We start from the raw sequence: 27,767 nt of genomic DNA, 5'->3' as shown, positions 1-27,767 counted from the left end.
ATGAAAGGATGCTCATTGTTGCTATTTATTAGAGAAATGCAAATCAAAACTACAATGATGTATCACCTCACACCACTCAGAATGGCCATCACTAAAAACTCTTCAAATAATAAATGCTGAAGAGGGTGTGAAGTAAAGGAACCCTCTTACACTGTTGGTGTGAATGTAAATTGATGCAGCCACTATGGAGGACAGTAAGAAGGATCCTTAAAAAATTAAAAATACACTTACCATATGATCCAGCAATCACACTCCTGGGCATACATGCAGAGAAACTATAACTGGAAAAGACACATGCACCCCAATGTTCACAGCAGCCCTACATACAATAGCCAAGACATGGAAACAACCTAAGTGTCCATCACCAGATGAATGATAAAGATGTGGTATCTATCTATCTATCTATCTATCTATCTATCTATCTATCTATCTATCTATCTATCTATATTTGTCTATATATATATATAAAATAATGGACTGTTACTGAGCCATACAAAAGAATAAGTAATGCCATTTGCAGCAACATGGATGGGCCCAGAGACTATCATATTAAGTGAAGTAAGCCAGGCAGAGAAAGGATACTATTATATGATGTCACTTACATGTGGAATTTTTTAAAAATGATACAAATTTTATTTATAAACCAGAAATAGATTCATAGATACAGAAAAAAAAACCACTGGTTATCAAAAAGGAAAGGGGAGAGGGATAGATTAGGAGTTTAGGATTAACAGATACACAATATTATATATAAACTAGATAAACAATAAGGACCTACTGTATAGCACAAGGAACTATATTCAATTTCTTGTAATAAACTGTAATGGAAAAGAAACTGAAAAAATATATATGTATGTATATGTATAACTGAATTGCTTTGCTGTATACCTGAAACTAACACTGTAAATCGATTAAACTTCAATAAAAATTAAGAAGTAAAAATAAGACAGAGAAATAAAATAAGAAATAAAATAAGACAGAGTGGCTGAGTGAATGAAAAGAAAAGCCCATATATATGCTACTTACAAGAAACTCACATCAGATCTAAAGATACACTAGCCGGAAGGTACGGGGATGGAAAAGGTATTCCACACAAATGGAAATCAAAATAAAGCCAGGGAAGTGATACTTATATCAGACAAAATAGGCTTTGAAACAAAGATGTAACAAGACACAAAGAAGGACATTACACATTGATAAAGGGATCAATCCAACAGGAACATGTAACAATTGCAAACATATATACACTCAACCTAGGAGCACCTAAATATATAAAGGAAATAGTAACATACATAAAGGGAGAAATTTACACTGATACAATAACAGTAAGGGACAATAACACCCCATTTACATCAATGGACAGATCGTCCAGACAGAAAAATAATAATGATATAGTGGCCTTAAAAAAACACTTCAGACCAAGTGAACTTAGTAGATCTATATAGAACATTCCATCCAAAAGAGCAGAATACATATTCTTTTCAAGTGCACATGGAACATTCTCCAGGATAGATCACGTGCTAATTCATGGAAGAATTCAAGTCGCAGTAAGTCTAAGAAGATTGAAATCACATGAAGCATCTTTTCTAACCCTGAGGCTATTAGACTAAAAACAAACTCTAAGAAAAAAATTGCATAAAACACAAACACATGGAGGCTAAACAATACGCTACTAAATAGCCAACGAATCACTAAATCACAAAGAAGAAATTTTAAAAAACACCTGGAGACAAATGAAAACACAATGATACAAAATATATGGGACACAGCCAAAGATTTCTGAGAGAGAAGTCCAAATGATACAAGGGTACCTCAGGGAACAAGAAAAATCTCAAATAACAATCTGATCTTACACTTAATGGAACTAGAAAATTAAGAACAAACAAGACCTAAAGTTAATAGAGGGAAAGAAGTCATAAAGATCAGAGCAGAAATACATGAAATAGACTTAAAAAATAGAAAAGATCAATGAAACTCATTGCTGGTTCTTTGAAAAGATAAACAAAATTGATAAACCTTTAGTCAGACACATCAAGAAGAAAAGAGAAGTGTTCCAAATAAATAAAATTGGAAATGAAAGAGAAGTTATGACTGACACCACAGAAATACAAAGAATCATAAGAGACTACTATGAGCAACTATATGCCAATAAAATGGACAACTTTGAAGAAATGGAGAAATTTCAGAAATGTGCACTTTCCCAAGACTAAAGCAGGAAGAAATAGAAAATGTGAATAGACCAATTACCAGTACGGAAATCAAATCAGTAATTTAAAAACTCCCAACAAACAAAAGACCAGAACCAGATAAATCACAGGTGAATTCTATCAAACAGTTAGAGAAGAGTTAACACCTATCCTTCCCAAATTTTTTTCAAAAAATGCAGAATACGGTATGTTTCTGAACTCATTTATGAGGACAGCATCACCTGGATACCTAAACCAGATAAATATATCACACAAAAAGGAAAATTATAGGCCAATATCACTGGTGAGCATAAATGCAACTTTCCTCAACAAAATATTAGCAAACTAAATTAAACAATATTTAAAAAGAATCATGCACCATGGTCAAATAGGATTGATCCCAGGAATGTAAAGATGGTACAATACCTACAATTCAACCAGTGTGATACACCACTGTAACAAACTGAAGAATAAAAATCATATGATGATCTCAACAGATAAAGAAAAGCTTTTGATAAAATTCAACATCCATTTATGATAAAAAAAAACTCTTCAGAAAGTAGGTATAGAAGGAATTAACCTCAGCATAGTAAAAGCCATATATGATAAGTCCACAGCTAGGCATGCACTCTGCCACTGAGCTATACCTTCACCCTTCTTCCAAAGAATTTTTAAAGTAATATTTATTTTCCATGATGGCAGGAACTTTTTTCCCCTCTTTGGTTCACTCTTCTGTATCCCAAGTCTCTATCTTTTGTGTTTGTAACTTATTCATACATGTCATAATTACTAATAGGGCATTTTTTCCATTTTTTTTTTGACCTTTATATTTTGGTAATATTTCTCTATTTTCTCCTGTGCTGTCTTTCATTAGGTTAAATATTCTTTTTCTATTCTGAGTCTTACATTATGCTATTCTTTTGATGCTTTGCCCTAACTTACTAAGAGTAATACTTATATTTATTTTTTAATGTCTATTTCTTAAGCATATACATCTTGGCATAATTCTCACCTACCTCTCATAATCTTACTACCTAAACCCTTACGTCCTTCCATGTAGGCTTGAATTTTTTAATTATTTTATTATACATATATGACTTGGGGGAATCTTGCTTTTTTAGGCAGTTACAAATTTTGATAAGTTATATATCCTTTCTGCATATCTTTCTATGTAGCATCCTCCTGGGTTCATTTTTCTTTCTTCCAGAATGCTTTTTTCAAAAGTGTTTTCAAGGAGAGTCCTGATATAATAAATTTTCTGAGGTTTATATGCTTAACAAAATCTTTTTTCATCCTGTCATTTTGTAATATTTTGCTCTTAAAATTTAGGACAGAGTCTTTCAGTAGTTTTAAAAAATTGAGGTCCCACAAAATATCATCTACACAATTGGGAAAGAAAAGAATAGAGAAAGATTAAAAATGAAGAGGAAGAGATAAAACAAAAAATAATCTAACAGAATGATGTACACATGTTTAGGAAAAGCCATGTATAAAAATGTTTATAGCACCACTATTAAAAATAACCCCCAAATGGAAAACACACAAATGTCTAGTAACAGTAAAGTAGTAAATAAATGTGGTGTTTACAGAATGGGATAGTATACAGCAGTGAGAATGAATGACTCACAGTGACATGCAAAATCATGGATGAATTTTTCAAATCTACTGTTGAGTGAAAGAACCCAGATACAAGTGAGGACATACTCCATGACGTCATTTATATCAAGTTCACTAACAGGCAGGCCTATTTCATGATGCTAAGAGTAAGAGAGCAGTGGGTGGTGGCAGAGGCAGTAGTGCAGGAAGAGTGAGCAAAGAGGGTGGAACCGGCTCTGTGGGGCTGGGAACCGTCAGGGTTTTATCTGCTCACAGCTATGCAAGCATGTTTACTCTATGGCAATTCAAACTGTGTACTCATGAGGTATGCACTTTCCTCTATGAATAACACAATCAAAAGTGAAAAGTATTTTTTAAAATATACCTTTGTAGCAATATTTATAAAAGGCAAAGTGGAAGTCAAAGCTGATTTTCTTCAATATTTTGAAAATTAGCTCATTGCCTTCCTGCATCCAGCACTGCCTTGTGACAAAGTCACTTTGTTTCTTTTCTTCAGTGTCTCTACTTTTCATTTTTGAAGCTTTTAAGAATTTTCTCTTCGATTTCCTTACTTTGATGTTCTTCATTTCATTATAATATGTCCTTAAGTTGGCTTTCTCTTATAAATGCCTGTTTGCCACTCTGTGAATCTTTTGGTCCTTTCAATGTGTACTTTATGTTAATGTTTTTCTGAAAAAAAAATCAGTCATTTTTTATTTACAGCCCTGGGATTTACAGCCCCATGAATCCTTAAGTAAAGGCTCTGTTCCAGCACCTTGTCAGAGGGGTGCTGGTGGGCGAACAGGAAAGGCTTTAGGAATTGAGCACTTCATTGATCTGTTTGTCTTTGTTTATTTTTTAAGAGCCGAGAACTCTGGAACTTGTTAAAATAAGAATCCTCAGCATCAACGCAAGTGTTAGAAAATGCCTCACAGAAAAGAAATCCAGTCACACTGGTGAAAGAGCGACGTTGACGGCTTAAAGATACAATTTGGTTCTGGATAAAAATAAATATACATTTGTTTTTTGTAAAGTGCTTCTTGGTTAGATTCGGCTTCAAAATATTTGCATTTTTCAGAGGTGGTAACTGGGGAAACTGTAACACTGCTCAAAAATCATTTCCTACATGCCTGCTCCACAGCGCAGACTGCCATTCCTCCCAGCGCGAATGCCGTGAAACGCTTCACGTCCTCTGATCTCGCCCTGTATCCTTTCTCTCTGTAAGATGAAAATGGGAAAAGTGTATATTTTTTTCAAACACTTTCTCCGTTTCCCCAGTTGCCATCTCTGAAAAATTCGAACTGTTTGAAGATAGAAAAAAGATGAGCATGTTTTTAAAAGGCATTTAATTGCCTAGCACTAACCTACCTGGCCTCGGCTCCTTTGTGTGTGTGATGTGTGTAAGTGTGTGTATGTGAGTGTGCAGGGGAAAGTAAGGGGGCGGGGCAGGGGGAGGAGTGAGGGGCGGGGAATCACTGCGATTGCGGGGGGCTTCCTAGTGGCGAGGACCTTCCTCCAGCACCCCGGGTCTGGCGTGAGATCCCTCCGGACCTCCAGCTGAAGCCCGCCAGCGCGCGCGGCCGGGAGCGAGGATGGAGAGGCTGGTGAGCCGGGCCAGGCGAGGGAAAGAGGGCTCGGGGTGGGCGGTGTCGCGCCGGCGGCCCTGGGGCGGTGGCGGGCTGAGAGCGCCAGGCTGCGGCCCTCCTCAGGCTGGTCCGGAGCTGGGATTTTTGCTAGCGCTTTCCTCTCAGCGCTTATCCTTGCAGAGAAGCTGATTTTGCCTTCTAGTTGATGGTTTACAGGCCGTTCTGGCCATCCGGTTCTCTGTCTCAACGTGCTAGAGAAAGGATGTCGCCGGGCGGTGGCTCCGCAGGCGCTTCTCCGAAGACCATTGACATCCCTGGAGGGGAACTGGGCCTGGGGGTCGCGCGCTGCTGGCAGGGATAGAGGGTGCTGTATTGGCTCCGTTTAGGCCCTGAAAGCTGGGGTGGGGTTGTGAATTTCGGGATTACTGTCCCTGGGAGAGCTCGCTCCCTCCATGACGCTCCAGCCTCTTTCTCCATCCTCTGCGCCTTTGCCTTGGGAAGCCATAAACGATCGGCTACATCAGGGTTAAAACCCAGGCTATGAGAGACAGACATTTTGTTCATTCAGGATCTGTATACATGACAGAATGAAGGAGAGGGTCTTCATTTACACTGGTGTAATTTTTAAAAAACAATAAAAATTAAAATCCAAATACAGGTAATGCCTCAGGGTGAATTTTTTTCATATATAGTTTATTGGCAAGACCCCACAGCCGGTTATTTCAATGTCTTTCTTAACAAAGGCCTTCAAGTGATGTTTACCATGTGCTAGATGCTCTTAACCTTCACAACTATCCGTCAAAGGAGGAATTATTACCCAATTTCACAAAGAAACAGGCAGAAAATGTCTCCAAGTCCATGTGACTGTGTAATATGTCAGGGTCAGGATTTGGACCTAGAAGCTTTCAGGGTAAGAGGTACGTATAGGGACAATGGAGCTGCCAGGCAGGCAGCTGTCAGGTAAGAGCCAGGGCTTTGTGAACCCTGGCCCTTTTGGCACAGGTTATAAATGGACTTCTCCATTTCCATTACTGTAAAATTTGATTAATGGATTATTATGACCACGTAACACATGTTGGCATTTACCATATCTTAGGCACTATATTAAATTCTCAGTGTAACCCAATGAGATAACAGCAACATTGATTTAGTACTTACTTCTATCAGTCACTGTTCCAAGAGCTTTACATATATGACCTCATTTAGTCTTTTTAACAGAAAGAAGGTTGGGAATATTTTTACTGCATCTCAGAAATGTAAAATGATCTGTCCCAGCTTACACATCTAGTCTTTGTGCTCACCTGAACTCAAGTCAGCCAGAGGAAATATGTATATATTTAATAGCAGGCCTTTCCTTCTAATTCCCTTTGCCTCAGTCACTGTGCTTCTGTTTCTTGACCACTGCTGGCTCCCAGTTCACATATCTTGTGTTTTGGCTTTCTCTCCTATCCTAAAACACAGATTTTTCACGCTGAGAGCTAAATTATTCTGCATTCCTCAAAACAGCCTTTGCTAAAGCCTGGATTTCCATGTGGCATGATGGTTTAAAAAAAATTGATATGGGATTAGAATGCCAGAAAAAAACTTTTTAGTTTCAGAAGTCAAAGTTGTTAAACAGCGAGAGCCTAAGTATTTGAGTTTTAAAAGCCTAAATGCTGAAAGACCAAGGATAAACGTTCATCCAAGAAGGAGTTGATGGGAAGAATACAAGGTGATGGAGGAAGCAGCTTTTCCGACCCTAGGCTGGGGGAGCAAAGAGGGACTGACTAGTGTCTATGCTAAGACACCAGTTTGTGTCCTGAAAAGGATGCTCTGTGCCTGGTCCCCAGGAATGGGGAATTCAGGAGGATGGTAATAGAACTTGGTTGAAATTCAAGGGCAGAAAGCATCTGTGCCTTGCTTTCCTGTGTTTTCTGTTTCACTGTTCCCTTGCCGTGATGCCAAGGCCTCCCATTGCTAGAGACCACCGTAATGAGATACACGCTGCTGCTTTTCTGCCACAAAACCAAAGGTTTCCAGTGGTTAAACTGTAGCTGCAACACTCCCTGACATAGTGATCAGATCAAAGTTTCCTTAGCCTTGTCCTCATGCAAATGCCCATTTCTGTCCTTTGCTTTCTGTCTTCAGGTGTTCAGGAGGCTCTTCTGTCATCTGTTCTCCTGCAAACTGATCTGGTTCTTGTCAGCTCTGATACTATGCGAGGCACAAGGTAAAGATACTCCATTGCCCTGCTTGGAATCCAGGAAACACAATTTCTAGAGTGGAGCCATTTGGCCACTATTGTTTGTGCTGTGCTGTTTCGTCTGTCTGCATGGATTATTTCAACGTGTGATTCGTTTGGAAGAGTTTTTCTTTCTACTTTCCCCATTTTTGTTATCAAAGACTTTGATATTTAGAAACTGTTTTCACAGATAAAACAGACATAAAAACTCTTTCTAATTAAGATATAATTTTTCATCTATCAAGTTGAATAATGTTTAAAATATTAATTTTCTATATTTGTAAAGAATTGGGAATACTTGGGGGAGTATAAGTGAATAGGGCCTTTTTGGAAGGTAATTTAGCAATAAGCCTTAAAATTGGGTGTGTCCCTCTTCTACAGAAAAATATTAAAAATAATTAAATAGGGAGGTTACATAGGTTCACATAGTCTATTGCCTAAACCATACACCTGCACTGCCCACTTATCTGCTGAGTTTCCTACTTGTGTTAGACCTTTCTCCGTGATTCCATAAGACACCACCCCTCACCTTGCTGCTGGCGTGTTTGGTTTTTTTTTTATTGAAATATAGTCAGTTACAATGTGTCGATTTCTGGTGTACCCCATAATGCCCCAGGCATGCATATACATACGTATATTCCTTTTCATTAAAGGTTGTCACAGGATGTTGAGTGTAGTTCCCTGTGCTACACGGAAGGAAGTGCTGCTGGGCTTTTATCTCCTCCTGCGTGCTGTTGCTCTCCATCAGCCTTCACGGAGTGGGAAGGGGAAGCGTCACACCATCTACAGCGCAGGATTTACCGACTGGGGGACTCTAAATGGAATTTCATACAAGCAGCAAAGAATTGTAGACTTTCCACTAAATTATTTCTTCCATAGTCAAAGAGGAAAATCGCCCAAGATGTTAAAACTCTAGCTTTGATACCCTTTTCTCCTCTGCATTCTAAAAGCAGCAATTTCTTCACATCTCTGCTCTGCAACATCTCAACCAATGTTTAGGAAACACCTGTCCTAACAACGGGTGTTGCCCTGGAACTTTGCACATCCACTGAGAGTACCCCTCACTGAAACAGGACGTATGCACCACTCGGGGCTCCTGATTTGTACGTGTCGCTGTGCCCATCTCGTCATTCCTGATGTTCAGGGTTGTTGAGAGGATGTTGTTGGGCTGCCTTCGTTTTCCCTGATTACTCTAGCCAGTTTATCTGTATCATTAGCATTAGAAAAAACAGATTTTGGTGTTTTTGATTAAGTCTACATTTTGTGTACCATTTTATTAATTTGCGCTTTTAACTTTATTAACTGACTCCTCTTATTATTTTGGGGGGGATGGGAATTTTGGATATATGTGTGTACTCATTTTTCAACCTTTCTTATTTCTTAATAAATTAAGTTAGGATTAAATATTTCCCTCTGAGAACTGCCTTATCAATTTCTACAGATTTTCTACAGATTTTCTACAGATTTCTCATTGTCATTCATAGTAACTCGTAGTTCTTGCTATGATTTCTGGTATAATTAAAGAGTGAAAAGAATTATGTAAACTTCTAATTTTATTGCGCTATGGACAGTGTTCAACATCATTTTTTGTGTACTAAATTCAGGTTTGGGGTATTTTCCACGTGTTGCTTGAAAAGACTGTTTTCTTTTGGGTAAAAGAGGCTACCATCACTCTAAGTCCAAAACCAGACAAAGATATCACAAAAAAGAAAAGAAAATTACAGGCCCATATCACTTATGAATATATATGCAAAAATTCTCAACAAAATACTAGCAAATTGACTCCAACAAAGCATTAAAAGGAAATTAAGGAAACAATCCTATTTATAATCACTCAAAAAGAATAAAATACCTAGGAATAAATCTACTAGGAGGCAAAGGATCTGTACTCCAAAAACTGCAAGACACTGAAGATGACACAAGCAGATGGAAAGAAATGTCATGTTCTTAGGTTGGAAAAATCAATATTGTTAAAATGGCCATACTACCCAAGGCAATATACAGATTCAATGCAATGTCTATCAGAAACCCAAAAACATTTTTCACAGAATTGGAGCAAAAAAATGTTAAAATTTGTATGGAAAAACAAAAGACTCTGAATAAACAAAACATTCTTGAGAAAGAAGAATGGAGCTGGGGAATCATGCTCCCTGACTTTAGGCCATACTACAAAACTACAGTAATCAAAACAGTATGGTACTGGCACAAAAACAGACACATAGATCAACGGAACAGGATAGAAAGTCCAGAAATAAACTCACACACTTGTGGTCAATTAATCTATAATAAAGGAGGCAAAAATATACAATGGAGAAAAGACAGTCTCTTCAATAAATGTTGCCGGGAAAACTGGGCAGCTACTTGTAAAAGAATGAACTTAGAGCATTCTCTAACACCATAAACAAAAATAAACTCAAAATGGATTAAAGTCCTAAATGTAAGACCAGATACTATAAAACTCCTAGAGGAAAACATAAGCAGAACACTCTTTGATATAAATCACTGCAATATTTTTTTCAGACGAGCTCCTAGAGTAATGGAAATAAAAGCAAAAATAAACAAATGAGACCTTATTAAACTTAAAAGCTTTTGCACAGCTAAGGATACCATCAACAAAATGAAAAGACAACCTACAGATCTTAACATACAGCATAATTAACATAATCATTAACGGCATTCCAGTACTTACTTCTTTTTTCATAGGTTTTTTTTTAAAGAACTTATCTGATTAGAGTTATTAGACAGTGAAAAATTTTCATTATAAACATCCAGTGCATTAATGCTTGTCAAAAAAGAAGATAGAATCCACTCTAGGATTTTAATTCTGAGAAACCATTTCAGATTCAGTTAATTAATATTTACTATTCTTCCCTGGCCTGTGGCAACTTCTGCCAGGGGGATTATACCAAGAAGGGAATGCAAATGCAAGACAAATCAACTGTGGAGGAAAGTACAAGGAATCAGGGGGAACGTGTTTCTACTCACTGCAGCCTTCCTCGTCGCTTCCATCTGGGCAGTCCACAGTCCCATCACATTTTGCATTTTGTTTCCTAAAGCAAATATCATTGCCACACCTAAAAGTTCTGTTGCTGCATAGAATACCTAAAAATGAGCAGAAGAAGGAAGTTTTTCCTTCCCAGAAACAATTTTGAGTGAATGATACTGCACTCCATCCATGAAGGATGGCTTAGCTACAGGATCAGTGTTTGCTGCTCTGGGAAACATGGCAGAAGGAAATGAAGCAACCCCATGTGTCCTGTCCCTGCATCTCAACAGCTTCACTGGAAGACAGGCAGGGGCACCTGTTGAGAATCAATCCAACAGCCTCTCCTTTCTTCCACTGTAAGTGAGATGCAAGGCAATTGGCCATATCAGTGACTTAAGCCATGATCTCTTTGCCATTACTTTGTCTTATTCTCCAAGAAAATGTTTGAGCAAAAGTCAACACCATACTTAGTCCTTTTATGCCATTAGAGGCAGGGGAATGGACAGATTTTATGAATTATAGCATATTTGTTCACATCTCAGGTGGTGTGTGTTTCTGCAGGGTCTGGAATAGAACACGCCCCATTATGGTATCTGGCAAGTCCTGCTGTATCAGAATCTCAGTATCCTTTAGTCTGGAACAGCTTTAAAAGCAAGTAAGCAAGAAAAGTTTTCCAGTATTCACACACACACACACACACACACACACACACACACACACACACACTCACTCCACCCCACCCCAGATAAAGTGGCCAACTTTTCCATTTTGTCTGCATCCAAGAGGATTCTTGGGACCTGGGATTTTCAGTGCTAAAACTGGGGGAGTCCTGGGAACACTGGGACAAGTCAATTGCCTTAGCTCAACAGTTATTTCAGTTCTGACTTAGAAGAGTCTGCTAGGAAGAACAGCAAAGTACAGAGGGGTCTTCCTCACTCTGAGTGCAGTTCTGCTCATCCTGGCCATCCTCACAGTCCCTGAAGCCATCGCAGACCAGAGGGCTGTGCTGCCTGAAGGAGCTGGCATTGCAGGCAGGTTTAAGGGTCACTGGAACGAGAACAGACATGAAGTCTTGTGAGCCTGAGACATCAGCAGACTGATGGCCAGCAGTGCCCTTTAAAGGTGCAAGTGTTTAGGATGACTTAAATCAAACAAAACTGTGTTTCCTCAAAACTGACACCTCCATGAGGAAAAGCAAATGTTTACACTTTGGTATGATTCCTAGCACCCTGAGTGTGTCAGATCTGACTCTAGCTGTGCGTTAAATATATGAAACTCTGGTGGTTTGTTTATCTAATTACAATTAAATGCATTGTTAAGATTTTAAGGAAAATAAAAATCATAAGCTGTTTTCTAAGTTGAACTTGTCTACCTTCCTAAACAAAGTGGGAGTATCCTGAGATTGGGGATTTTGTCGTATTCATCTCTGTATTTCAAGCCCCTGATCAAGTAGTAGGTGCTCACTAAGGATTTGTTGACTAGGTGAACGAATGTGAGACCTTAAAAAGCAGCAGACTTGTAGTCTATTGGTAAGGAAAACTCTCTTTTAAATTATTTTATCCTGAGAAATTTATTTCCTGAATTGGGAAATACCAGTGTAAATCTATTACAATATTTCTTCTTTGGTATATTTTTATGAATTGCCTATAGCCACGTGACAGACACAGTATATTAGCAAGCACTCTTATAGAGTATGATTCCTTAGACATTTCTGGGTTTTTTTGAAAAGTTATCATTTTTGTTATCTGCTCCTGTTTTTTCAGATGTATGTCTTGTGAGGGGCAGGGGGAGAGCATTGCTGCCCTGAAACAGTTATTAAGTCTCTGAGAGTACCAAGTCAACGCCTGGAGAACAGCTTCCAAATTGGCATGATGAGAAATAAGGATCAAAGAACGATCCTTGTTATGAAGTAACAATAATCACTTTTGTTTGGAGCATCGTGGTAGGGAATCATAATAATATAAAAAAACAAAAGCAACCTCAATCACTATATAATTGTATCCTTTTCTTAGGGAATAGAAGACCCTATAGATTTAAAAGGTCAATGAAGCATAAGCTAAGAGGGTTATATTTTGTTTTGTCAATTAAAAAAATGTAGAGTCACAGGTTATTTTTCATGAATATGATTTTTTCATGGTTAGCTATATTAATTATAATATTTTCCCAACAATATGAAAACGGTTAAATAGCGTCACTATTGCAATTGTATTGAAATCTAACTCTGGATCTTTAGGAGAAAGTGCTGCCAATGGTGTCATATGGTCGGGTGAACACTTCTCCCAGCCCACTAGCTCAACAAGGAGAAGAACCATGAGGAGAATAGTGACCCCAACCTGTGAAGAACCAAGCTCAGGAGGACCACTGCTTAAAGCAGTGCTACCCCGCTGAGCCCAGCCTAGATCAGTCATATCTCACACAACCCACAGATGGATGATCCGGAACAAGTGATTGTTGTAAGTCACCGAGTTTGGGGGTAGTTTGTTATGTGGTCAGAGATAACAGCTACAAAGACCCAGGATATGCAGCATCAGTAACAATGGTCCTGACAAGCTCTCTGTTCCTGAGAAAGTCCTGGTAAAAGCTTGAATACCCACCACAGAAAAGTTCATCGCTCTCATCAAAGCAGTCATTTACGCCATCACAGCGCTGGGCTTGAGGGACACACAAACCGGAGGAGCATCTAAAAGATCCAACACGACAGGCTAGAGATAATAAAAAAACAGGAAATGTTGTGTGGGTCCCTAAAAGGCACCAGACCACATTAACAAAGAAGTATGAAGTGTTAAATGGCTAAGCGGTGGCAATGCACCAGTAGTAAATATACAATTTCTCCCTCAGAGGAGACTATTGAAAGGTCATTGAAACATATAAATTAAATAAATATAAAAATTGAGTTAAAAAATTGAAATAATAAGCAAGGTCACTGAAAGACCAAAATGGAGAATTTAAGAGAGCAAAGAAAGCAAACTAATCCTGCAGGAGTTCTGGGTCGACACTTCATCCAGGTCACATGTACAATCTAATTCCTACTACCTCCATCCTTGACTCCTCAACTTGACTTTATCACAGACTTGAAGAAAGAGAAAGCTGGATGATACATTCAAGTCCAGCATGCCCAGTGTGTTGTCTTCAGACTCCCCAGGGAATTACAAATGGTCTTCTGGTGTCTCTGAATCCTCTATGATCAGATGCATTATTCTGAGGAGTCTGTGCCTTTACTTACATTTTCAAGTGATCTTTGTCCCAAAATGTAGTAGTAACCACCGACCTTAGAAAGTGGACCTAAGGACATTAGTGACTGGCCTCAGAACTGGGGCTCCTGCTTCCTACCTCCCAGTGCACTTCAACTAGGCTACTCATTGAAGATCCATTCCCTGCCTGGTCCAGAATCATTATTCCTGGGCTTACAGCCAAACATGAGGAAAGTAATCAATCCTTGCTCTCTGCCACAGTCTGAATTTTGTGTCCACCTCCCACCACCCATTTCAGGTGTTGAAATCCTAATGCCTAACGTGATGATGGTTTGAGGAGGTGGGGTTTTACGGAGGTTTTACAGAAGTTACGAAGGCAGCTCCCGCACGAATGGGATTAGTGCCTTTGTAAAGGGGGCCCCACAGCACTCCCTTGCTCCTCCCACCATGTGGGGACAAAACGGAAAGTCTGAGATCCAGAAGGGGCCCTCACCCAACCAGGCTGGCACCGTTATCTTAGACTTCCAGCCTCCAGAGCTGTGAGAAAGAAATTTCTGTTCTTTATAAGTGACATTGTCTGTGCTTTGTGCAAAAGATTAGGGAGAGTGCATGATCAGATCAACCACCATTGCAACTGCACACGATGGAAAGCGTGAGTCCCTAGGAAATATTCCTGGTTTGCAAAAACAGTTAAAAATAAGATGGCTTACTATATAGCTGGATCCTTGCTGGAAATTGTAATATTCTGATATTCAGAAGTGTAATATTCTGAATCCAGAAGCAGGTATATTCGGATTGGCAAAGAAGGAAGGGTCTAAAAAGCCTTATCCTCATAGTTACCTAAGTGGCTAACCCTTACTTTTCCCCTTTTAAAATGGGTTGAGGATTTCCTGAGTCAGTATCTACTCCCTCCAGCACTAATGCCGTCCCTCAGACGTTGCCATTTCCGCTGACTGCTTCCTGCCCCCTTGCCAGCGGTTCTCAGTGTGAAGTTCAACATTCTGAGGGCTGGTATTTGGGCTCTCCTTGAGCGACCAGCTCTCCCTACACATCAGAGGCCACAGTGAGTTGAAACTGTTGCCTTCGGATCCACCAAGTCTTTGTGTATACCAAGAATCGTGGCTAGCAAGAACAACAAATCAAGAAATGAGCTTGCCCTCTATTTCAGGAATGATGTAAGGAACTATTTTTCATTTGTAACAACTGTGTTACTTCTTCTATAATTTAAACTTCAGCAGAATAAACACATAATTGTATGTATTATTTATCATCTATTTTGTTTACATTACATATTTATTTATATATTCCTATAAAAATATCCCTTAAATTCTCAAAGTTTAGAGTTGTAAAGGGGTGGCCTCTGCTTAACCCCTTCATGAAGGTGTTCTAAGGAGCTGATCCCCGGCTTACGTTGACTGATGTTGTAACTGCCGTATTCCACCAAGAGGGGCTTGTCCGAGAGCCTTGAACTGCACTGAAGCTGCACGTGAACGAGGGGGCTGGGCACTCGGAAGATGGTCTGGTGATCCATGTAGGAGCCACAGTACCTGAGGAGCGAGGGTCAGAGACACACAGCATGAGGGTCCATCAACCACACTCCTGTTGACAGTGAGCTCACTGATACTTTGGTCATTTGAGCTTCGTGAACGGAGATGCTTATGGTGGAGCTGACGGTAGCTATCCGTTCTATGCTAAGTGCCTCTGAGTCACTTCTGTCCCCGTGATTTTCTCCTCTGCTAAAGAAAACAATGGCAGTACTATCAGCTATCATGTTGCTTTCCCACAATACAGAAGAGATATGGGTTTAATGCTCCTAGTCCTCTCTTCTTTAGGCATAAATAACTGCCTAACAAAAAGCATTGACTGCTTTGGCCACAAACCTCTAGGGCAGAGTGGAATCCACGAACCCAGACTAAAAATATGCAAAGAATCCCAGCAACACTTACAGCCAAAGACAACAATATTTCAATCTAAATTCAAGTCTGATGTGCAGTTCAGGGCTTGTCCTTGACAAAATTTCAAAGTAGTGATGTCTATCTACAATGCTCCCCTACCTTGATTTTTCTTACTTCTCATCACCTAAGAGAAAATGTCTCTCCTAGTAGTAATTCTAATGTGAGCACTGTGGTTACTGGGACATGTAGTATTATTACCCGGGGGGCCCATGGCAAGTTAGGCTCCTGCCCTTTGTGGGCGAAGCTCTTCCCTGGTGTAACATGCAAGTTCTTAAAGGGAAACAGCAGACAGAAAGCTTGAGGGGGGACGTCCTCCCCTGAGATCTGTGAATGACAGTCACTCCAAACCCTCAAGGCATTTAGGAACCACACATGTTCCATGGATCAGACACTGGCATATAGTGGGAGGAGTACAGGCGGAACCTGTGGTTTTACGGTTTAAAACATTCGTGTATATTTCAGGAAGACTCTTTGGAATTGGCTGAAGTTCAGGACCTGATGGGTGGGATACCAGGAAGAGGCAGCAGCTGCAGGTGACTGCTAGGCTAAGTGGGAGCCAGGGTATGAGAGGCACCTGAAAGGTGAGTCAAGATTTGGGGGGCCAGAGTCTACTCTAGTTGGTCATCCTGGGATCAGAGTCCTGCATTCTGAAAACATGATGATTGCTATCTGTCTCATAGTGATTTTATTCATGCTCTCCATAAACATTTACTAGCGTTTTCTTGCAAAGAAGAGCCTCACTTGGATGTTAAGGAGGAGTCAGGAGGAAAGGGATAGTTGAAACTATGCATGGACCGGAGTCTACAAGGCGTATGTAATGGGGCATAGTGGTAGTTTATGGAACAAAAGTAAAATAAAGTGAGAGACTGGAGAAACCCAGTGAGAGCTAATTTACATGGACAGGCACGTGACAGGCAAGAAAACTGAGGTGGAAAGAGGTGAAGTAATTTGTTAAAGTTCAAATAGCAACTGAGTAGAAAGGCAGGATGGAGACACAGTCCACCTGATACTAAATCTGAGCACTTCCTAGCGCACCAACAGCCTTCCCCTGAGGAACTTTGCTGCACACAAGCTTCGCTGGAAGGCTGTTCAATTCTGCAGGTTTATATACTGCATTTCGGCTGCCCTGAGCAGTCACACCCCTCCCCCACCCCCGCCTTGTTCTCTGAATTCAGGATCACTAGGCTTCCCGGTGTTGGCATTACTTCTTCCCTCCCCAGCACAGACCCAGTGCTAACTTACCAGCAAGGTGTCCCAAATTCGTTCAATTAGAGCCTTTCTGATGGAAAGGACTGATAATAGGAAGGGCTGGCATTTTAAATCCCAAGGGTACAACTAGTGTCAAAAGAATCTGATAGGATTTCAGCGAACCCACAAGTGAAGAGCTGGCCCTTCAGGGAAAGTATTTAGGGCAGAGAGCTTTCCTGGTATTTGTGGGAGGAACTCTAGCACTACACAGTGGGTGGTCGGGGTTGTTACTTAGCGGAAAAAAAAAATCTCATTTTCAAAGCACTGCTCTGTTTTAAGCACACAAGTTTACAAAAGAGCTGCAAAGATTTGTTTTCTGGACCTCTAATTAAATACCAAAATCAAAATGCAGTATCTTTAAAGCCCTGGGTACATTCCATAGTATTTATGCGTTCAATATCATTTCCAAAGCAATTTTATTAATCGTATTAATACAGTTTTTGGTGTGTGGTAAGCATCATTTCATTGAATACTTAACAAAAAATCCTCACCTTATTACCTCATTTTACAGACTGACAATTAAAGTGGTTAATTAATTTGTTCTAGTTAATGTAGCTACCAAATAACAGGGCTGCAATTTGAACCTAGGTCTACGCAATAGACCCTTGATTCAAAAAATACTCCCAAAAGGAGTACAGGCCACATCTTGATAATGGATCCAAGGATGCCTTTAAATCAGGTAGAATCCATTCCAATGAAGACAAGATCAGTGACTATTTGGCAAGTCGTGTAAGAGTCTAAAGGAAATGAAAGAAGATTGTTCAGGAAGATCATTTAGAAAGAGAAGGTTTCATTCATGGAATAGCAATGAGCAAAGAATTAGCAGATTGATCCCTCAGGCCAACTTCACAGGGATCCTTGAAGTAACTGAGAAGCTGTTCTGCAAAGACGGAGCATTCCTGTATTTTTAAAAATAAAAGACCTATTATAACTTTAGAAGCAAATAAACAATAACTACAATCAAAGGACGAATTAAGGGTGAGAGTGAGGACCTACTGGGTCATGTCAGGAAGCCTGGGCAATTAGGTGTCTCTCAGCTGCTTTCTGGTCCGCCTCAACCCCTGTCCCAGCCTCAGGATACAGCCAGGACGAACGGGCCTCTCCTGCTGCACGGAACCAGCTAATGGTTTCTAACCTTTGTCATCACCAGGACCTGTACTCTGTTTCCCTCCATGGGTGCAGTGGCTTATCTGCCAGTTACGTCTGCACAGGATAGAGTGCCACAGCCCATTTATACTCCATCCATAGCCCAGCAATAAAGAGCAGTGATAGAACTTGGGGCCATACGGACTTGAATCCCGGCTTAGACACTTAGGAGCTGAGCGACCTCGAGCAAGTTATTTAATTCCCATATTCCTCAGTTTCCCGGTCTGTTAAGTGCAAACTCTTTAGGGGACAGGAATTCAGGGCTTTGAACTTCTGGGCAAGGCTTGTCATTGGATTCTTCACTCATGGAAACCACTTACATGTGCTCATTAATTTCCCACCATCCATGGTCACAGCCTTTCACACTCTTCTTGGCTATTGAATAGTTATGGAATTTCAGTGCTACGCCGAGAGTTGATAGGGGAGTCTGTGAACAACGAGCAGAAGTCAGAAAAATGATTCAGCTGAAGAATATGTTTCAGACTAAGATTTTATTACCCAGAGCTCATTCCCCAAGCTTGCTGTTTTAAGGGTGTTTTATTCCTTGTGCCCTGTGGCCTTTGATGGGGTAGACCAGTTCTCCTGAACAAACTGACCTGAGAAGAAGAGCAGGCAGAGAAAAAGTGAGCCTCCCAGTGCTCAGGGAATAGCTGTGAGCCTCAGTGTGATGAGCTGGGTGACGTGGGACACATTAGATCACCTCTAGGTTTCAGTTTCCTCCTAGTAAATGAGCTTAACTTTGAGAACACCCACTTACTAATGAGTGTACACACTTTCCTCCTCCAATGACAATAATGGTGTAGTTTATTTAAGGCACTGTTCTGATTCTTTAGGCAGAGGGATGAATCAGCATCCTCTTCATATTAAGCCTGTGTGTTCTGGAAGGCAGTCACTGAGTCATTCCTATGTCTTCTCCGAAGAGATAGATCAAACAAGAGAAGTGGCTGCTTATTTGAAGCATGCACAAGTGACCACACACACACACACACACACACAATGCAACTGACCTTGTTATGTCATTGTTTGATAAGCACATACATCACGACCAACATGCCACAGTTTTAGTTTTAATTTTCACTTTAGCCCAGGAATTATTTAAGAGAGTTCTTACATTTCTAGGGAGTAGAATTTTGGTTTGTCTATTTTCAAATTTTAAAATTCTATCTTAGTTAGAGAAGAGATTACTTATTACAGTATAGCTTTTGATTTCTTAATTTATTAAGGATTTTGTTGTGATCAAATTTATAAATGCTCCAATGTAATTTTTTAAAGGGTGGTTTCTGTTTACATGTATTACCAAATTCATCATTTGTATGGTTTAATAGTCTCCCTTGCCTTATTTATTGTCCCCAACTGTCTCTGTCATGAGCCAAGAGAAAGGAAAATCTCTTATCAAAGCACTCTTCTTTTCTCTTTGTCTGTCTTACAGGTTTTATGAGTGTTAGTTCTCTGTGCTTTGGTGAGTAATTGTCATAATTAGATCCTTATGTTCATCGGCCTCTTTATCACCGTAGATTGCCTTCCTTTTCTCACTGAATGCTCCGATTTCAGCTCTGCCTGGCATTAAGTTTGCGATCCCTGCTTTCTTATTGTTTACATTTGCCTGGCATGATATTGTCCATTCTTTTATTTTCAGCCTTATTAAATCACTTTTTAAATTCATTTTGTCTTTTGAAAACAACATACAGTTAAGTTTTAGGCAATACTTTGTGATTCAATCCTACTGTCTTTTTCCTTCAATAGATGAATTTTGCACGTTGTCTTCTATTGTTCTGATAGACATTTGGCTTTTCAGTTATGTTGTCATATTTTGTATTATAATTTCTTTGTTGTGCTGTGTGCTTCTTTCTAATGTGTGTTTGGGGTAGCCCCTCCCCTTAACCTACCTTTGAGAGGGGATGGATTGGGTACAGTGACTCACATTGAAACACCACGACAGGGGAAAGGGAATAGCTCAAGTGGTAGAGTGCATGCTTAGCATGCAAGAGGTCCTGGATTCAATCCCCAGCACTTCCTCTAAAAATAAATAAATAAATAAACCTTATTACCTCCCCCCTCAATAAAAAAATAAATATCACAACAGCACGGTTAGGCAGGTAGTATGATTCCCAACTTATATAAGAAGAAACCAAGACTAACCAAAGAGAAGCAACTTTCCCAAGGTGAGGAAACGCTGACCAGAGACTTAAACCAGTCTTGCATTTCTCTGAAGGCCTCCCTTCCTCAGTGCTGTTTAGAGACCAATGTTGGGAACTCAAAAGGATCGGGACTATCTTTTGTTCACCATAAGACTCAGAAGGCTCATGAGAACATGTATCACATTTTTTCCACTCTGGTCATCTGGTTATTTCTTCCCATGTAAAAAAAATAGATGCAAACTGAGAGGTCCCCTCCCCTACTTTATTCTTCTCCATAGCGTTGCACCATCATGGAACACACTGTATGTATTTCACTGGTATATCTGTTTATCGCCTGTCTCCCCCTACTTTATAGTATGTTCTGTGAGAGCACAGCCTGTGTGTCCTCTCAGAAATGATTTCGCACATATATAGCGAAAGAACCAAGGTGACTGACTCCTTGCTGTATCTCCCTCCTCTTGATACTATAGGCAGAGAAAGAAAAATAGTTTACAGACTGAGATTCTAAAAACAAACAAACAAAAAGCAGGAACTCCTTGTCTACCATCAGAGGGAGATGTGTATTTCATATAAATCTACCCTCTGATTTGCTTAGACGACTGAAATATATGTTGCCGAATTCAATTTATTATTTCTTTATTATTCTTGTTATAATGCTGATGTAGTAATTAAAAATTAACAAATGAGCTCTACCATAATGAAATAAATTGTCTGATCCTGTCACAATGTCTTTGCATTTTTTAATACAAACAAAATAATAGACTGGAAAAATGAGCCCCAGTCTGAAAAAACAGTTAATCCGGGCAGAGGGTTGAAATTACAACAAAGTTTCATGTTGTAGGTAATATATTTCAATAAGGTTTAAATATTATAAAATTAACTAATATTTTGTTTGGAATTTAAAAACTAAGTATAAGTAAATTCAAAAAATAGGATAATAGTATTTTTTCTAAGATAGTGGTAAAACTAGGTTACCTGAAATTTCCAGGTACACTTGCATTTCGGAGGATAGTAGCTGGGGTAATACGGACTTGAAATTTTCCCTTCAAAGCCAGTGGTTTCTTTGACCAACACTGTGTTTTCACATTCTGAAAAATATCCAATAATACACAATGATTTGTAGTCGCAAGATTATAGGAAATACACTGCATACATTTCTTTAACTATAAATGAACACTTCCTTAATCAAGAAGATTATATATTTTTTGAAATGCAAACTAATGTTTTAAAAAGCAATAGTACTCTACAGTTGTATAGCTAAAATACTTGTACAAAGTCTTTATTTGTTTTCAAATTATACATTTTGGCTACAGATGTATAGGATGCTATTACTTTCTTTAAAAACATGGTTTAAATATACATTTTTTCTTCTAGTTTTACTGAGATACAATTGACATACAGCATCATACATATCTTTTGACATGCAGCACTGTAAATACATATTTTTAAAATTTCTGAGTTAATTTTCTTCAAATTAATGTGTATTTGTTGTTCAAGGAATATACCCAGTTTATATAACATGTTATTCTGCTTAGATAAGACAGTCTAAATGCTTATTCTTACTGAGGTAGTCATTTTTTGCTAGAATATAAGCTGCCTGAGAGTATTGATTTTTTGTCTGTTTCGTTTACTGCTGTTTCCCTAACATCTAGAGTCATTTCTGGCACACAATAGATGTTCAATAAATATTTGTTGAGTGAATAGAAAAATTCTAGTACAATATTTCTGATATGATTCTATTTTTAACCTTTGGAGTTAGAGATAAGTTTTGACCTAAAAATATTTCAAATATCTAGTTCAATTTTGTACAATAAATCTATTTTATATTTGGTTTTGTAATAATTTGATGGAGAAAACCTATCAAAATGAGCCACTGGCCTAAAATATAGATGAACCTGAGGCTCTTACCTTCTACTTAAGCCAAATTCCCTTCCCTTCTCACTTCCATCTCTCATTCTGATCCCTTTAGCTTTGTTGATGCTCATAAGGACAATGTGACCTCTAAGATCTGACCAGTTTCCAGGGCAACAAATATTACAAAAACATGACAGTTTCAGTGAAGTCTCTTTTTATTCTGTTCTGTTTGCATCAAACCAAGTCAAAACAAGAACGCAGAAGAACGCACTTTTTGCTCACTAGAAAAACCCATTACATCGTCTGGGTTCTGCATCACAAGCACCTTCCAGGACGGCACTCTCTCTATAAATGAGAGCCCACAGAAGACAGCCTGTGAGCTGGTTACTGAGCTATTATTGTCTCTCACCTCCAAACCCACTCCTCTCTACTCTATTCTGCAAGGCTGGGCTGGGACTCTGCAAACCCCTCTCTCCTTTCCTACCTGACAGGCTCTGCCAGTAGGGGGGGTGCTAAGGGGAGACCAGAAGCCTGGAGGCAGGAGAATGGGACTTCTGTCAATTTCTTATTCCAGGGAGTGTCACCCAGCAGTGCTGCCCACCCCCGCAGCTACTCTTCCTTCCTGCAACAGAGGTGAATCCTGCTAGCAGTTTTTCCAACTTCTGCTTTATTGCATCTCCCTCAAAGATGCCAGCTCAGCTGCCTGGTACTCTCTTCTCAAAGATCCAGGTCCCCAGTTCATGAACACCTGCCTCTGAACACACAGACACCAACATCAGCTGGGCAGCACCCCCTTCTCCGAGGTCTGAGTTTCATTTCACAGACACCCTCCTCCATACCCTAAGTTGGAATCATTAAATCGCTTTCCTTTGTTCTTTCATACCTACAGGTGTTAGTTGCTTCCTACACGTGTTACATCATAATACTTGACATTTTTGTTTTGTTTTTGCCTTTTGCGTTACCCAATTAACACCTTTACACTGAGTGAACAGTTGTTTATCTTACATTCTCTCTGTTAGAATAGCTAATGTGATCTCTCTCTTCTTACTGGACCGTGAATCAAGGTCCTGATTAATGCAACTAGTATTACAACACAGCCTCGGGAGAGGTAAGACTGAAGTATCCATCAAAACAAATGTTTCTCATGACTGTTTTTCAACTAGGGAAGACTTACTTTGTTCTGGAATGACCTCGAAATATGCCCGGATTCCTGACAGCCTCCGTATCTGAGGAGACTTTAATGTCACCAACATCAGATTATTTGTAGAAACAAATGACATTAATGTTCTTGTGGGTTCACAAATTCTGAAACCAGATAACCAAACAAAAGGAAATAAATAATAGGTCATTGAGGACTGGACCCCTACATCCACCACGAATTCTCCCTATTTCCCGGGCCATTTGCACAGTTCTTGTGAATCAGAGTCTGTCAGCCAGGTCTTCAGTAAGTGACCACAGGGCATTACAGATGGAGGGGCACTGGTATAGGTACAGAAATTTTTGTCCAATAACTACTGAAGAATTTTCTGTGATGGCCGTCAGAGGACGCTCTTTGAGCACAAACAAGGTGCACAGACAAGGTATTGAATGGCTGAAGTCACCGGCTCTTCACCAGGGAAAATTGGGTTCAAATTCAGCTCCATCACATAACTGGCTGAAAGATTCTGGGTAACGAAGTAACTAAATCTTCATAAATGCCAGTTTCCCAACTATGAAATGGTAGTGATAAAACAGTATACTCCTCATAACATTGAGGTGAGGATTAAATGAAATAATAACTAAACACACCTGGGAATGATTAAAAGAAACCAAACTTTTCAGTACAAATCTTTAGACATGGTTTGAATTTTTAATGTGTGCATTCACCACCAAAATATAAATTCATACATATATAAAATACTATTGTATGCATACATAAACATTATTAAAAATGATAAGATAATTCATATGCCTATTTAGCACAGTGAGTAAAAAGAGCAAATTCTTAATAAAGCCTGACATTATTAGATTATCAAAATATTAAGTACTTATAAAAAGATAGCTACTAGTAAAAAAGAAATACTAGGGTATGTCTATGTATGTGTGTGTGTGTGTGTAATTGTGTATATGTATGAATGAAAGAGTGCATGCAAAAATATAACATTTATCCTGGGTAATGAGAATGTAAAGTCATCGACATTATTTTCTCTGATTGACCTCACTTTCACAATGAACACTGTATTATGTTTATAATAAGGAAAAAATATAATTGTTTTACTAACGCTAGGCAATCATAATAGAATACATACTCTCACATTCTATTGAAATAGTAGACTTCATTGTGATTGCAATAAAAGTAAATTTAAACAAACAAAACATCTGTTACCTATCAGAAACACTAGCTGAAGCTCCCACTGTACTGATTTTGACTAGGGCATGCTACAAGGGAAAAGCAAACGTTGTGTTGCTAAACAGGGCACGGGGCAATCTTTGACCTCATAAGAATACACAAAAATGGTTTTAAAAAATCCAAAAGGAACCCAGATACTGCAAAAGAGAGATGTTGTAAAAATTCTTTTCACTCGCCAGCCAGGGTGCCTGGGTGATACCTGTACAAGACTGTGCTCTGGAGGGGCAAGAGGGAGTCATAAATGGTCAGGGAGTCGCTGACACAGTTGTCGGCCTCAATCTGGACAGACTCTATGGAGAGACGAAGCAGATGGCCCACTGTAGCCACCAGCTTGAAGTGGCACGTCAGCCTCCCTGAGGTTGCAGAAATCTCCAGAGGGTAGCGGAGAGACAGATGTTCTGCGTAGAGGTACTGAGAGCAGCCTCTGTCTGTGAAGACGGCACTTGGTTTGGTTTTGTTTTAGGAACGAGTTTTCTAGAAATCTTTATAGAAAAGAGCCAAAGAGGTCACAGGGAGGACATCTGCTGTCTTTGCCAGCCTGGAATCCACTCTCATCTCTTCTGATAACAGCGTCTAGAATTTACTTTGAGAAACTATTCCTACCCTGTCAACCTGGCTTGCTTGGAGTTAAACTCACCCCCAGGTCCAGAGGTGGGCACACAACCCAGACTGACCAATGAGTCAAAAAAGCGGGTTCAGGAGTAGGCATGTCAGTCAATTTGAGACAGTGAGACTCAGCCCCAGGACTTCTGCTGGAACCATCAGGTGAGTTTTTTTTTCCACCATGACTGCTAAACTGATAAATTACAAAGCTTGGATCTGCTGGTGGCTATTTATGCCTCCACATTGGAAAAACCCATTTGATAAAGCCTCAACAGAGGAAAGCAAACATGCAGAGTCCTGATATTTTATCTCTTAGAACCTGGATCCAACCATGCCTGCAGCCAGCCTCCTCCATGAATGTCCCAGTTATATGAGCCAATCAAGCTGCTTTTGTGCTTAAGCTGGTTTGAGTATGTATCTGTTACTTGCAACTGAAAGAGCCCTAATACACACCGTCATCTGAACAGGAAAACTACAGTCAGAAAGCATACTGATTTGGAGGCAGTTGGGGAATGGGAGGAGGGAGAAACCACATGATATAATTTACCAGATCCTATGGTTGAAGAGTAATCTGACCGAAGCCCAGCTGCATCGAAAAAGCACATAGAAAAGAGTCAGTCCCAGCATTTCATTTTGTTAGAATCTTGCTTAGTAAAAGTATTTTCAGTCATTAAAAGCAAACCAACATACCTGAGAATTTGCTGTAAAATAATCCTGAAGGGAAGGGAGGTTGTTTAGGTATTTAGAGCTCAAATAGGAGAGCCAGGAGCTCCCAGTTACTGAAGCTGAGCAAAGGGTGTGAGAGAGTTCATTAAACTCTTCTCTTAGCTTTTGTGCTTGAAATCACCCATAGTAAGAAGTTTTAAACATTTTTTAAAGATAAAAAAGCAACCAGACATGATAATTAGTTCTGTATCTCAAACAGTATATGTGGTACAGAATTTTCCACCAGAGATTTTGTTCATTCATTTGTTACTTATTACAAATACTTATCAGCCACCTACTATCTGCCTAGAATATACATAATTTAAATCAAAATAGAAAGCTGAATAAGTTTTGAATTAAACAATGATTAAACCACTTTACTGTCAAGACAATTGATGGAATTTGCATTTTGACTGTGCTACGGAGCAAGCCACCTTGAAGCATTGGGACACACTATGTAACACAGGCACGGCTCTGTCTCAGCAAGGGAAGAAACGAGGAAGGTACACCTCTGCAACACGTTCCTTCTCCCAGACTTTGTTCTGTGGAGCCTTAGTCTGAAGATGCATGAAGCCAAAATAAATATAGAGAGGGGTACACTTTAATAAATTCAGTTTCATGTATATGACCCCAATTCTATTGTCCAATCACTGTGTGTAACATCTAGCAGGTTTCTTTATCAACAAAGCTCCAAAGTCTTCAGCTAATCCTGCCCCATGGGATTGGGGAAAAGAACACAGTTATTCCTCAGTATCCAGGGAGGATTGGATCCAGGACCCCCACAGATTCCAAAACCATGGATACTCAAATCCCTTATGTAAAATGGTGTAGTAATATACAAAATAGGTAAACAACAAGGTCCTTCTGTAAAGCACAGGGAATTATATTCAATATCTTGTAATAACCTATAATGAAAAAGAATATGTATATCTATAACTGGATCATTATGCTGTACACCAGAAGCTAACACAGAATTGTAAATCAACTATACTTCAATTTTTTTAAAAAGCTATTTGCATAAAACCTATGCATATCCTCCTTTATACTTCAAATCATCTCTAGATGACTTCTAATACCTAATACAATGTAAATGCTTTGTAAATAGTTGCCAGCCTGCAACAAATTGAAGTTTTGCTTTTTGGAGCTTTCTGGAATTATTTTTTCCAAATATTTTCTATCCACAGTTGGTCGAATCCACAAAAGTGGAGTCCATGGATACTGAGGGAAGATGGCACTTTATTACAATACTGACTATGATAAGGGCATAACAGGAGTGCTGCAGGAAGGAAAGCTTAAAGAATGACTTCACAATCACCATTTAGTACCACAGAGTCCATGTCCACGGCCAGACCCTGCAAGCTCCCCACCGAGGTCCGGTTTATGATGCTCGTCTGGATGGAGTCCTTCAGGATGGCAGCCACGCAGTCCTCACAGAAGACATGGCCCTTGGCATTTGGCATGACAAACACAAGCCAAAAGTGCACAAGGAGCCCACCTTTGTTGTTACTGCTACAGTGAAAAGAGAAAGAAGTTCAGGGATACCTCTTAGGAAGCGGACTTTCCTAAGGAGCCAGTGACCCAACTGATAACCTCAAGGTAAAGCCAATGCACACATCCTTCAACTGAGCACCATTTCCTTCTTTAGGAAATCATTGACTCCTATTAAGGGAATTTGAAAAGCAAAGCACCATGGTATGTGTATTCTTGTGCTGGGTTCAAATCTAGAACAGTTAGTATATTTTGCATCTCTATGGAGAATATACTATTTCTGCAGAAATCACTCAGTATTCACTGCTATTACAAACAACAAGTTAGAATGTCTGCTACCTCACCATGTCCAGACACAGGGCTACATCTGCTTTATCCCACTTAATCTTATGAGGAAGGTCTTATTATTATCCCAGTATTACAGATGAGGAAATTAAGGTCCTCTACAGCTCAAAAATCACACGACTCCTAAGTA

At 39.5% G+C, this 27,767-nt stretch overlaps 1 protein-coding gene and 1 long non-coding RNA gene across 3 annotated transcripts in view; one reads left to right on the top strand and one right to left on the bottom strand.

Moving 5' to 3' along the window:
* Positions 1-27,767, bottom strand: part of TMPRSS7 (transmembrane serine protease 7) — a 46,915-nt gene that overhangs the window by 8,476 nt on the left and 10,672 nt on the right. The window contains exons 5-14 of one of the 2 annotated variants that reach the window (XM_074363216.1): positions 27,120-27,313; positions 25,647-25,685; positions 24,696-24,924; positions 23,282-23,412; positions 21,229-21,341; positions 18,436-18,542; positions 15,177-15,313; positions 13,170-13,277; positions 11,512-11,622; positions 10,575-10,691 (exon numbers count right to left, since the gene is read on the bottom strand). In XM_074363216.1, the coding sequence (XP_074219317.1) occupies positions 10,575-10,691; positions 11,512-11,622; positions 13,170-13,277; positions 15,177-15,313; positions 18,436-18,542; positions 21,229-21,341; positions 23,282-23,412; positions 24,696-24,924; positions 25,647-25,685; positions 27,120-27,313 (1,286 nt within the window). The remainder of the gene's footprint in view (positions 1-10,574; positions 10,692-11,511; positions 11,623-13,169; positions 13,278-15,176; positions 15,314-18,435; positions 18,543-21,228; positions 21,342-23,281; positions 23,413-24,695; positions 24,925-25,646; positions 25,686-27,119; positions 27,314-27,767) is intronic. The other variant, XM_074363217.1, reaches the window with a different exon arrangement.
* Positions 5,231-11,459, top strand: LOC123613085 (uncharacterized). The gene is made up of 3 exons (XR_012506879.1): positions 5,231-5,386; positions 7,496-7,577; positions 8,243-11,459. It is a non-coding gene; the product is annotated as an uncharacterized LOC123613085 (long non-coding RNA).

This window comes from Camelus bactrianus, chromosome 1, assembly GCF_048773025.1.
Source record: "Camelus bactrianus isolate YW-2024 breed Bactrian camel chromosome 1, ASM4877302v1, whole genome shotgun sequence".
NCBI classification, from domain to species: Eukaryota; Metazoa; Chordata; class Mammalia; order Artiodactyla; family Camelidae; genus Camelus; species Camelus bactrianus.
Note: the sequence above shows the minus strand (reverse complement) of the source record. Positions and strands in the feature narration are given on the sequence as shown.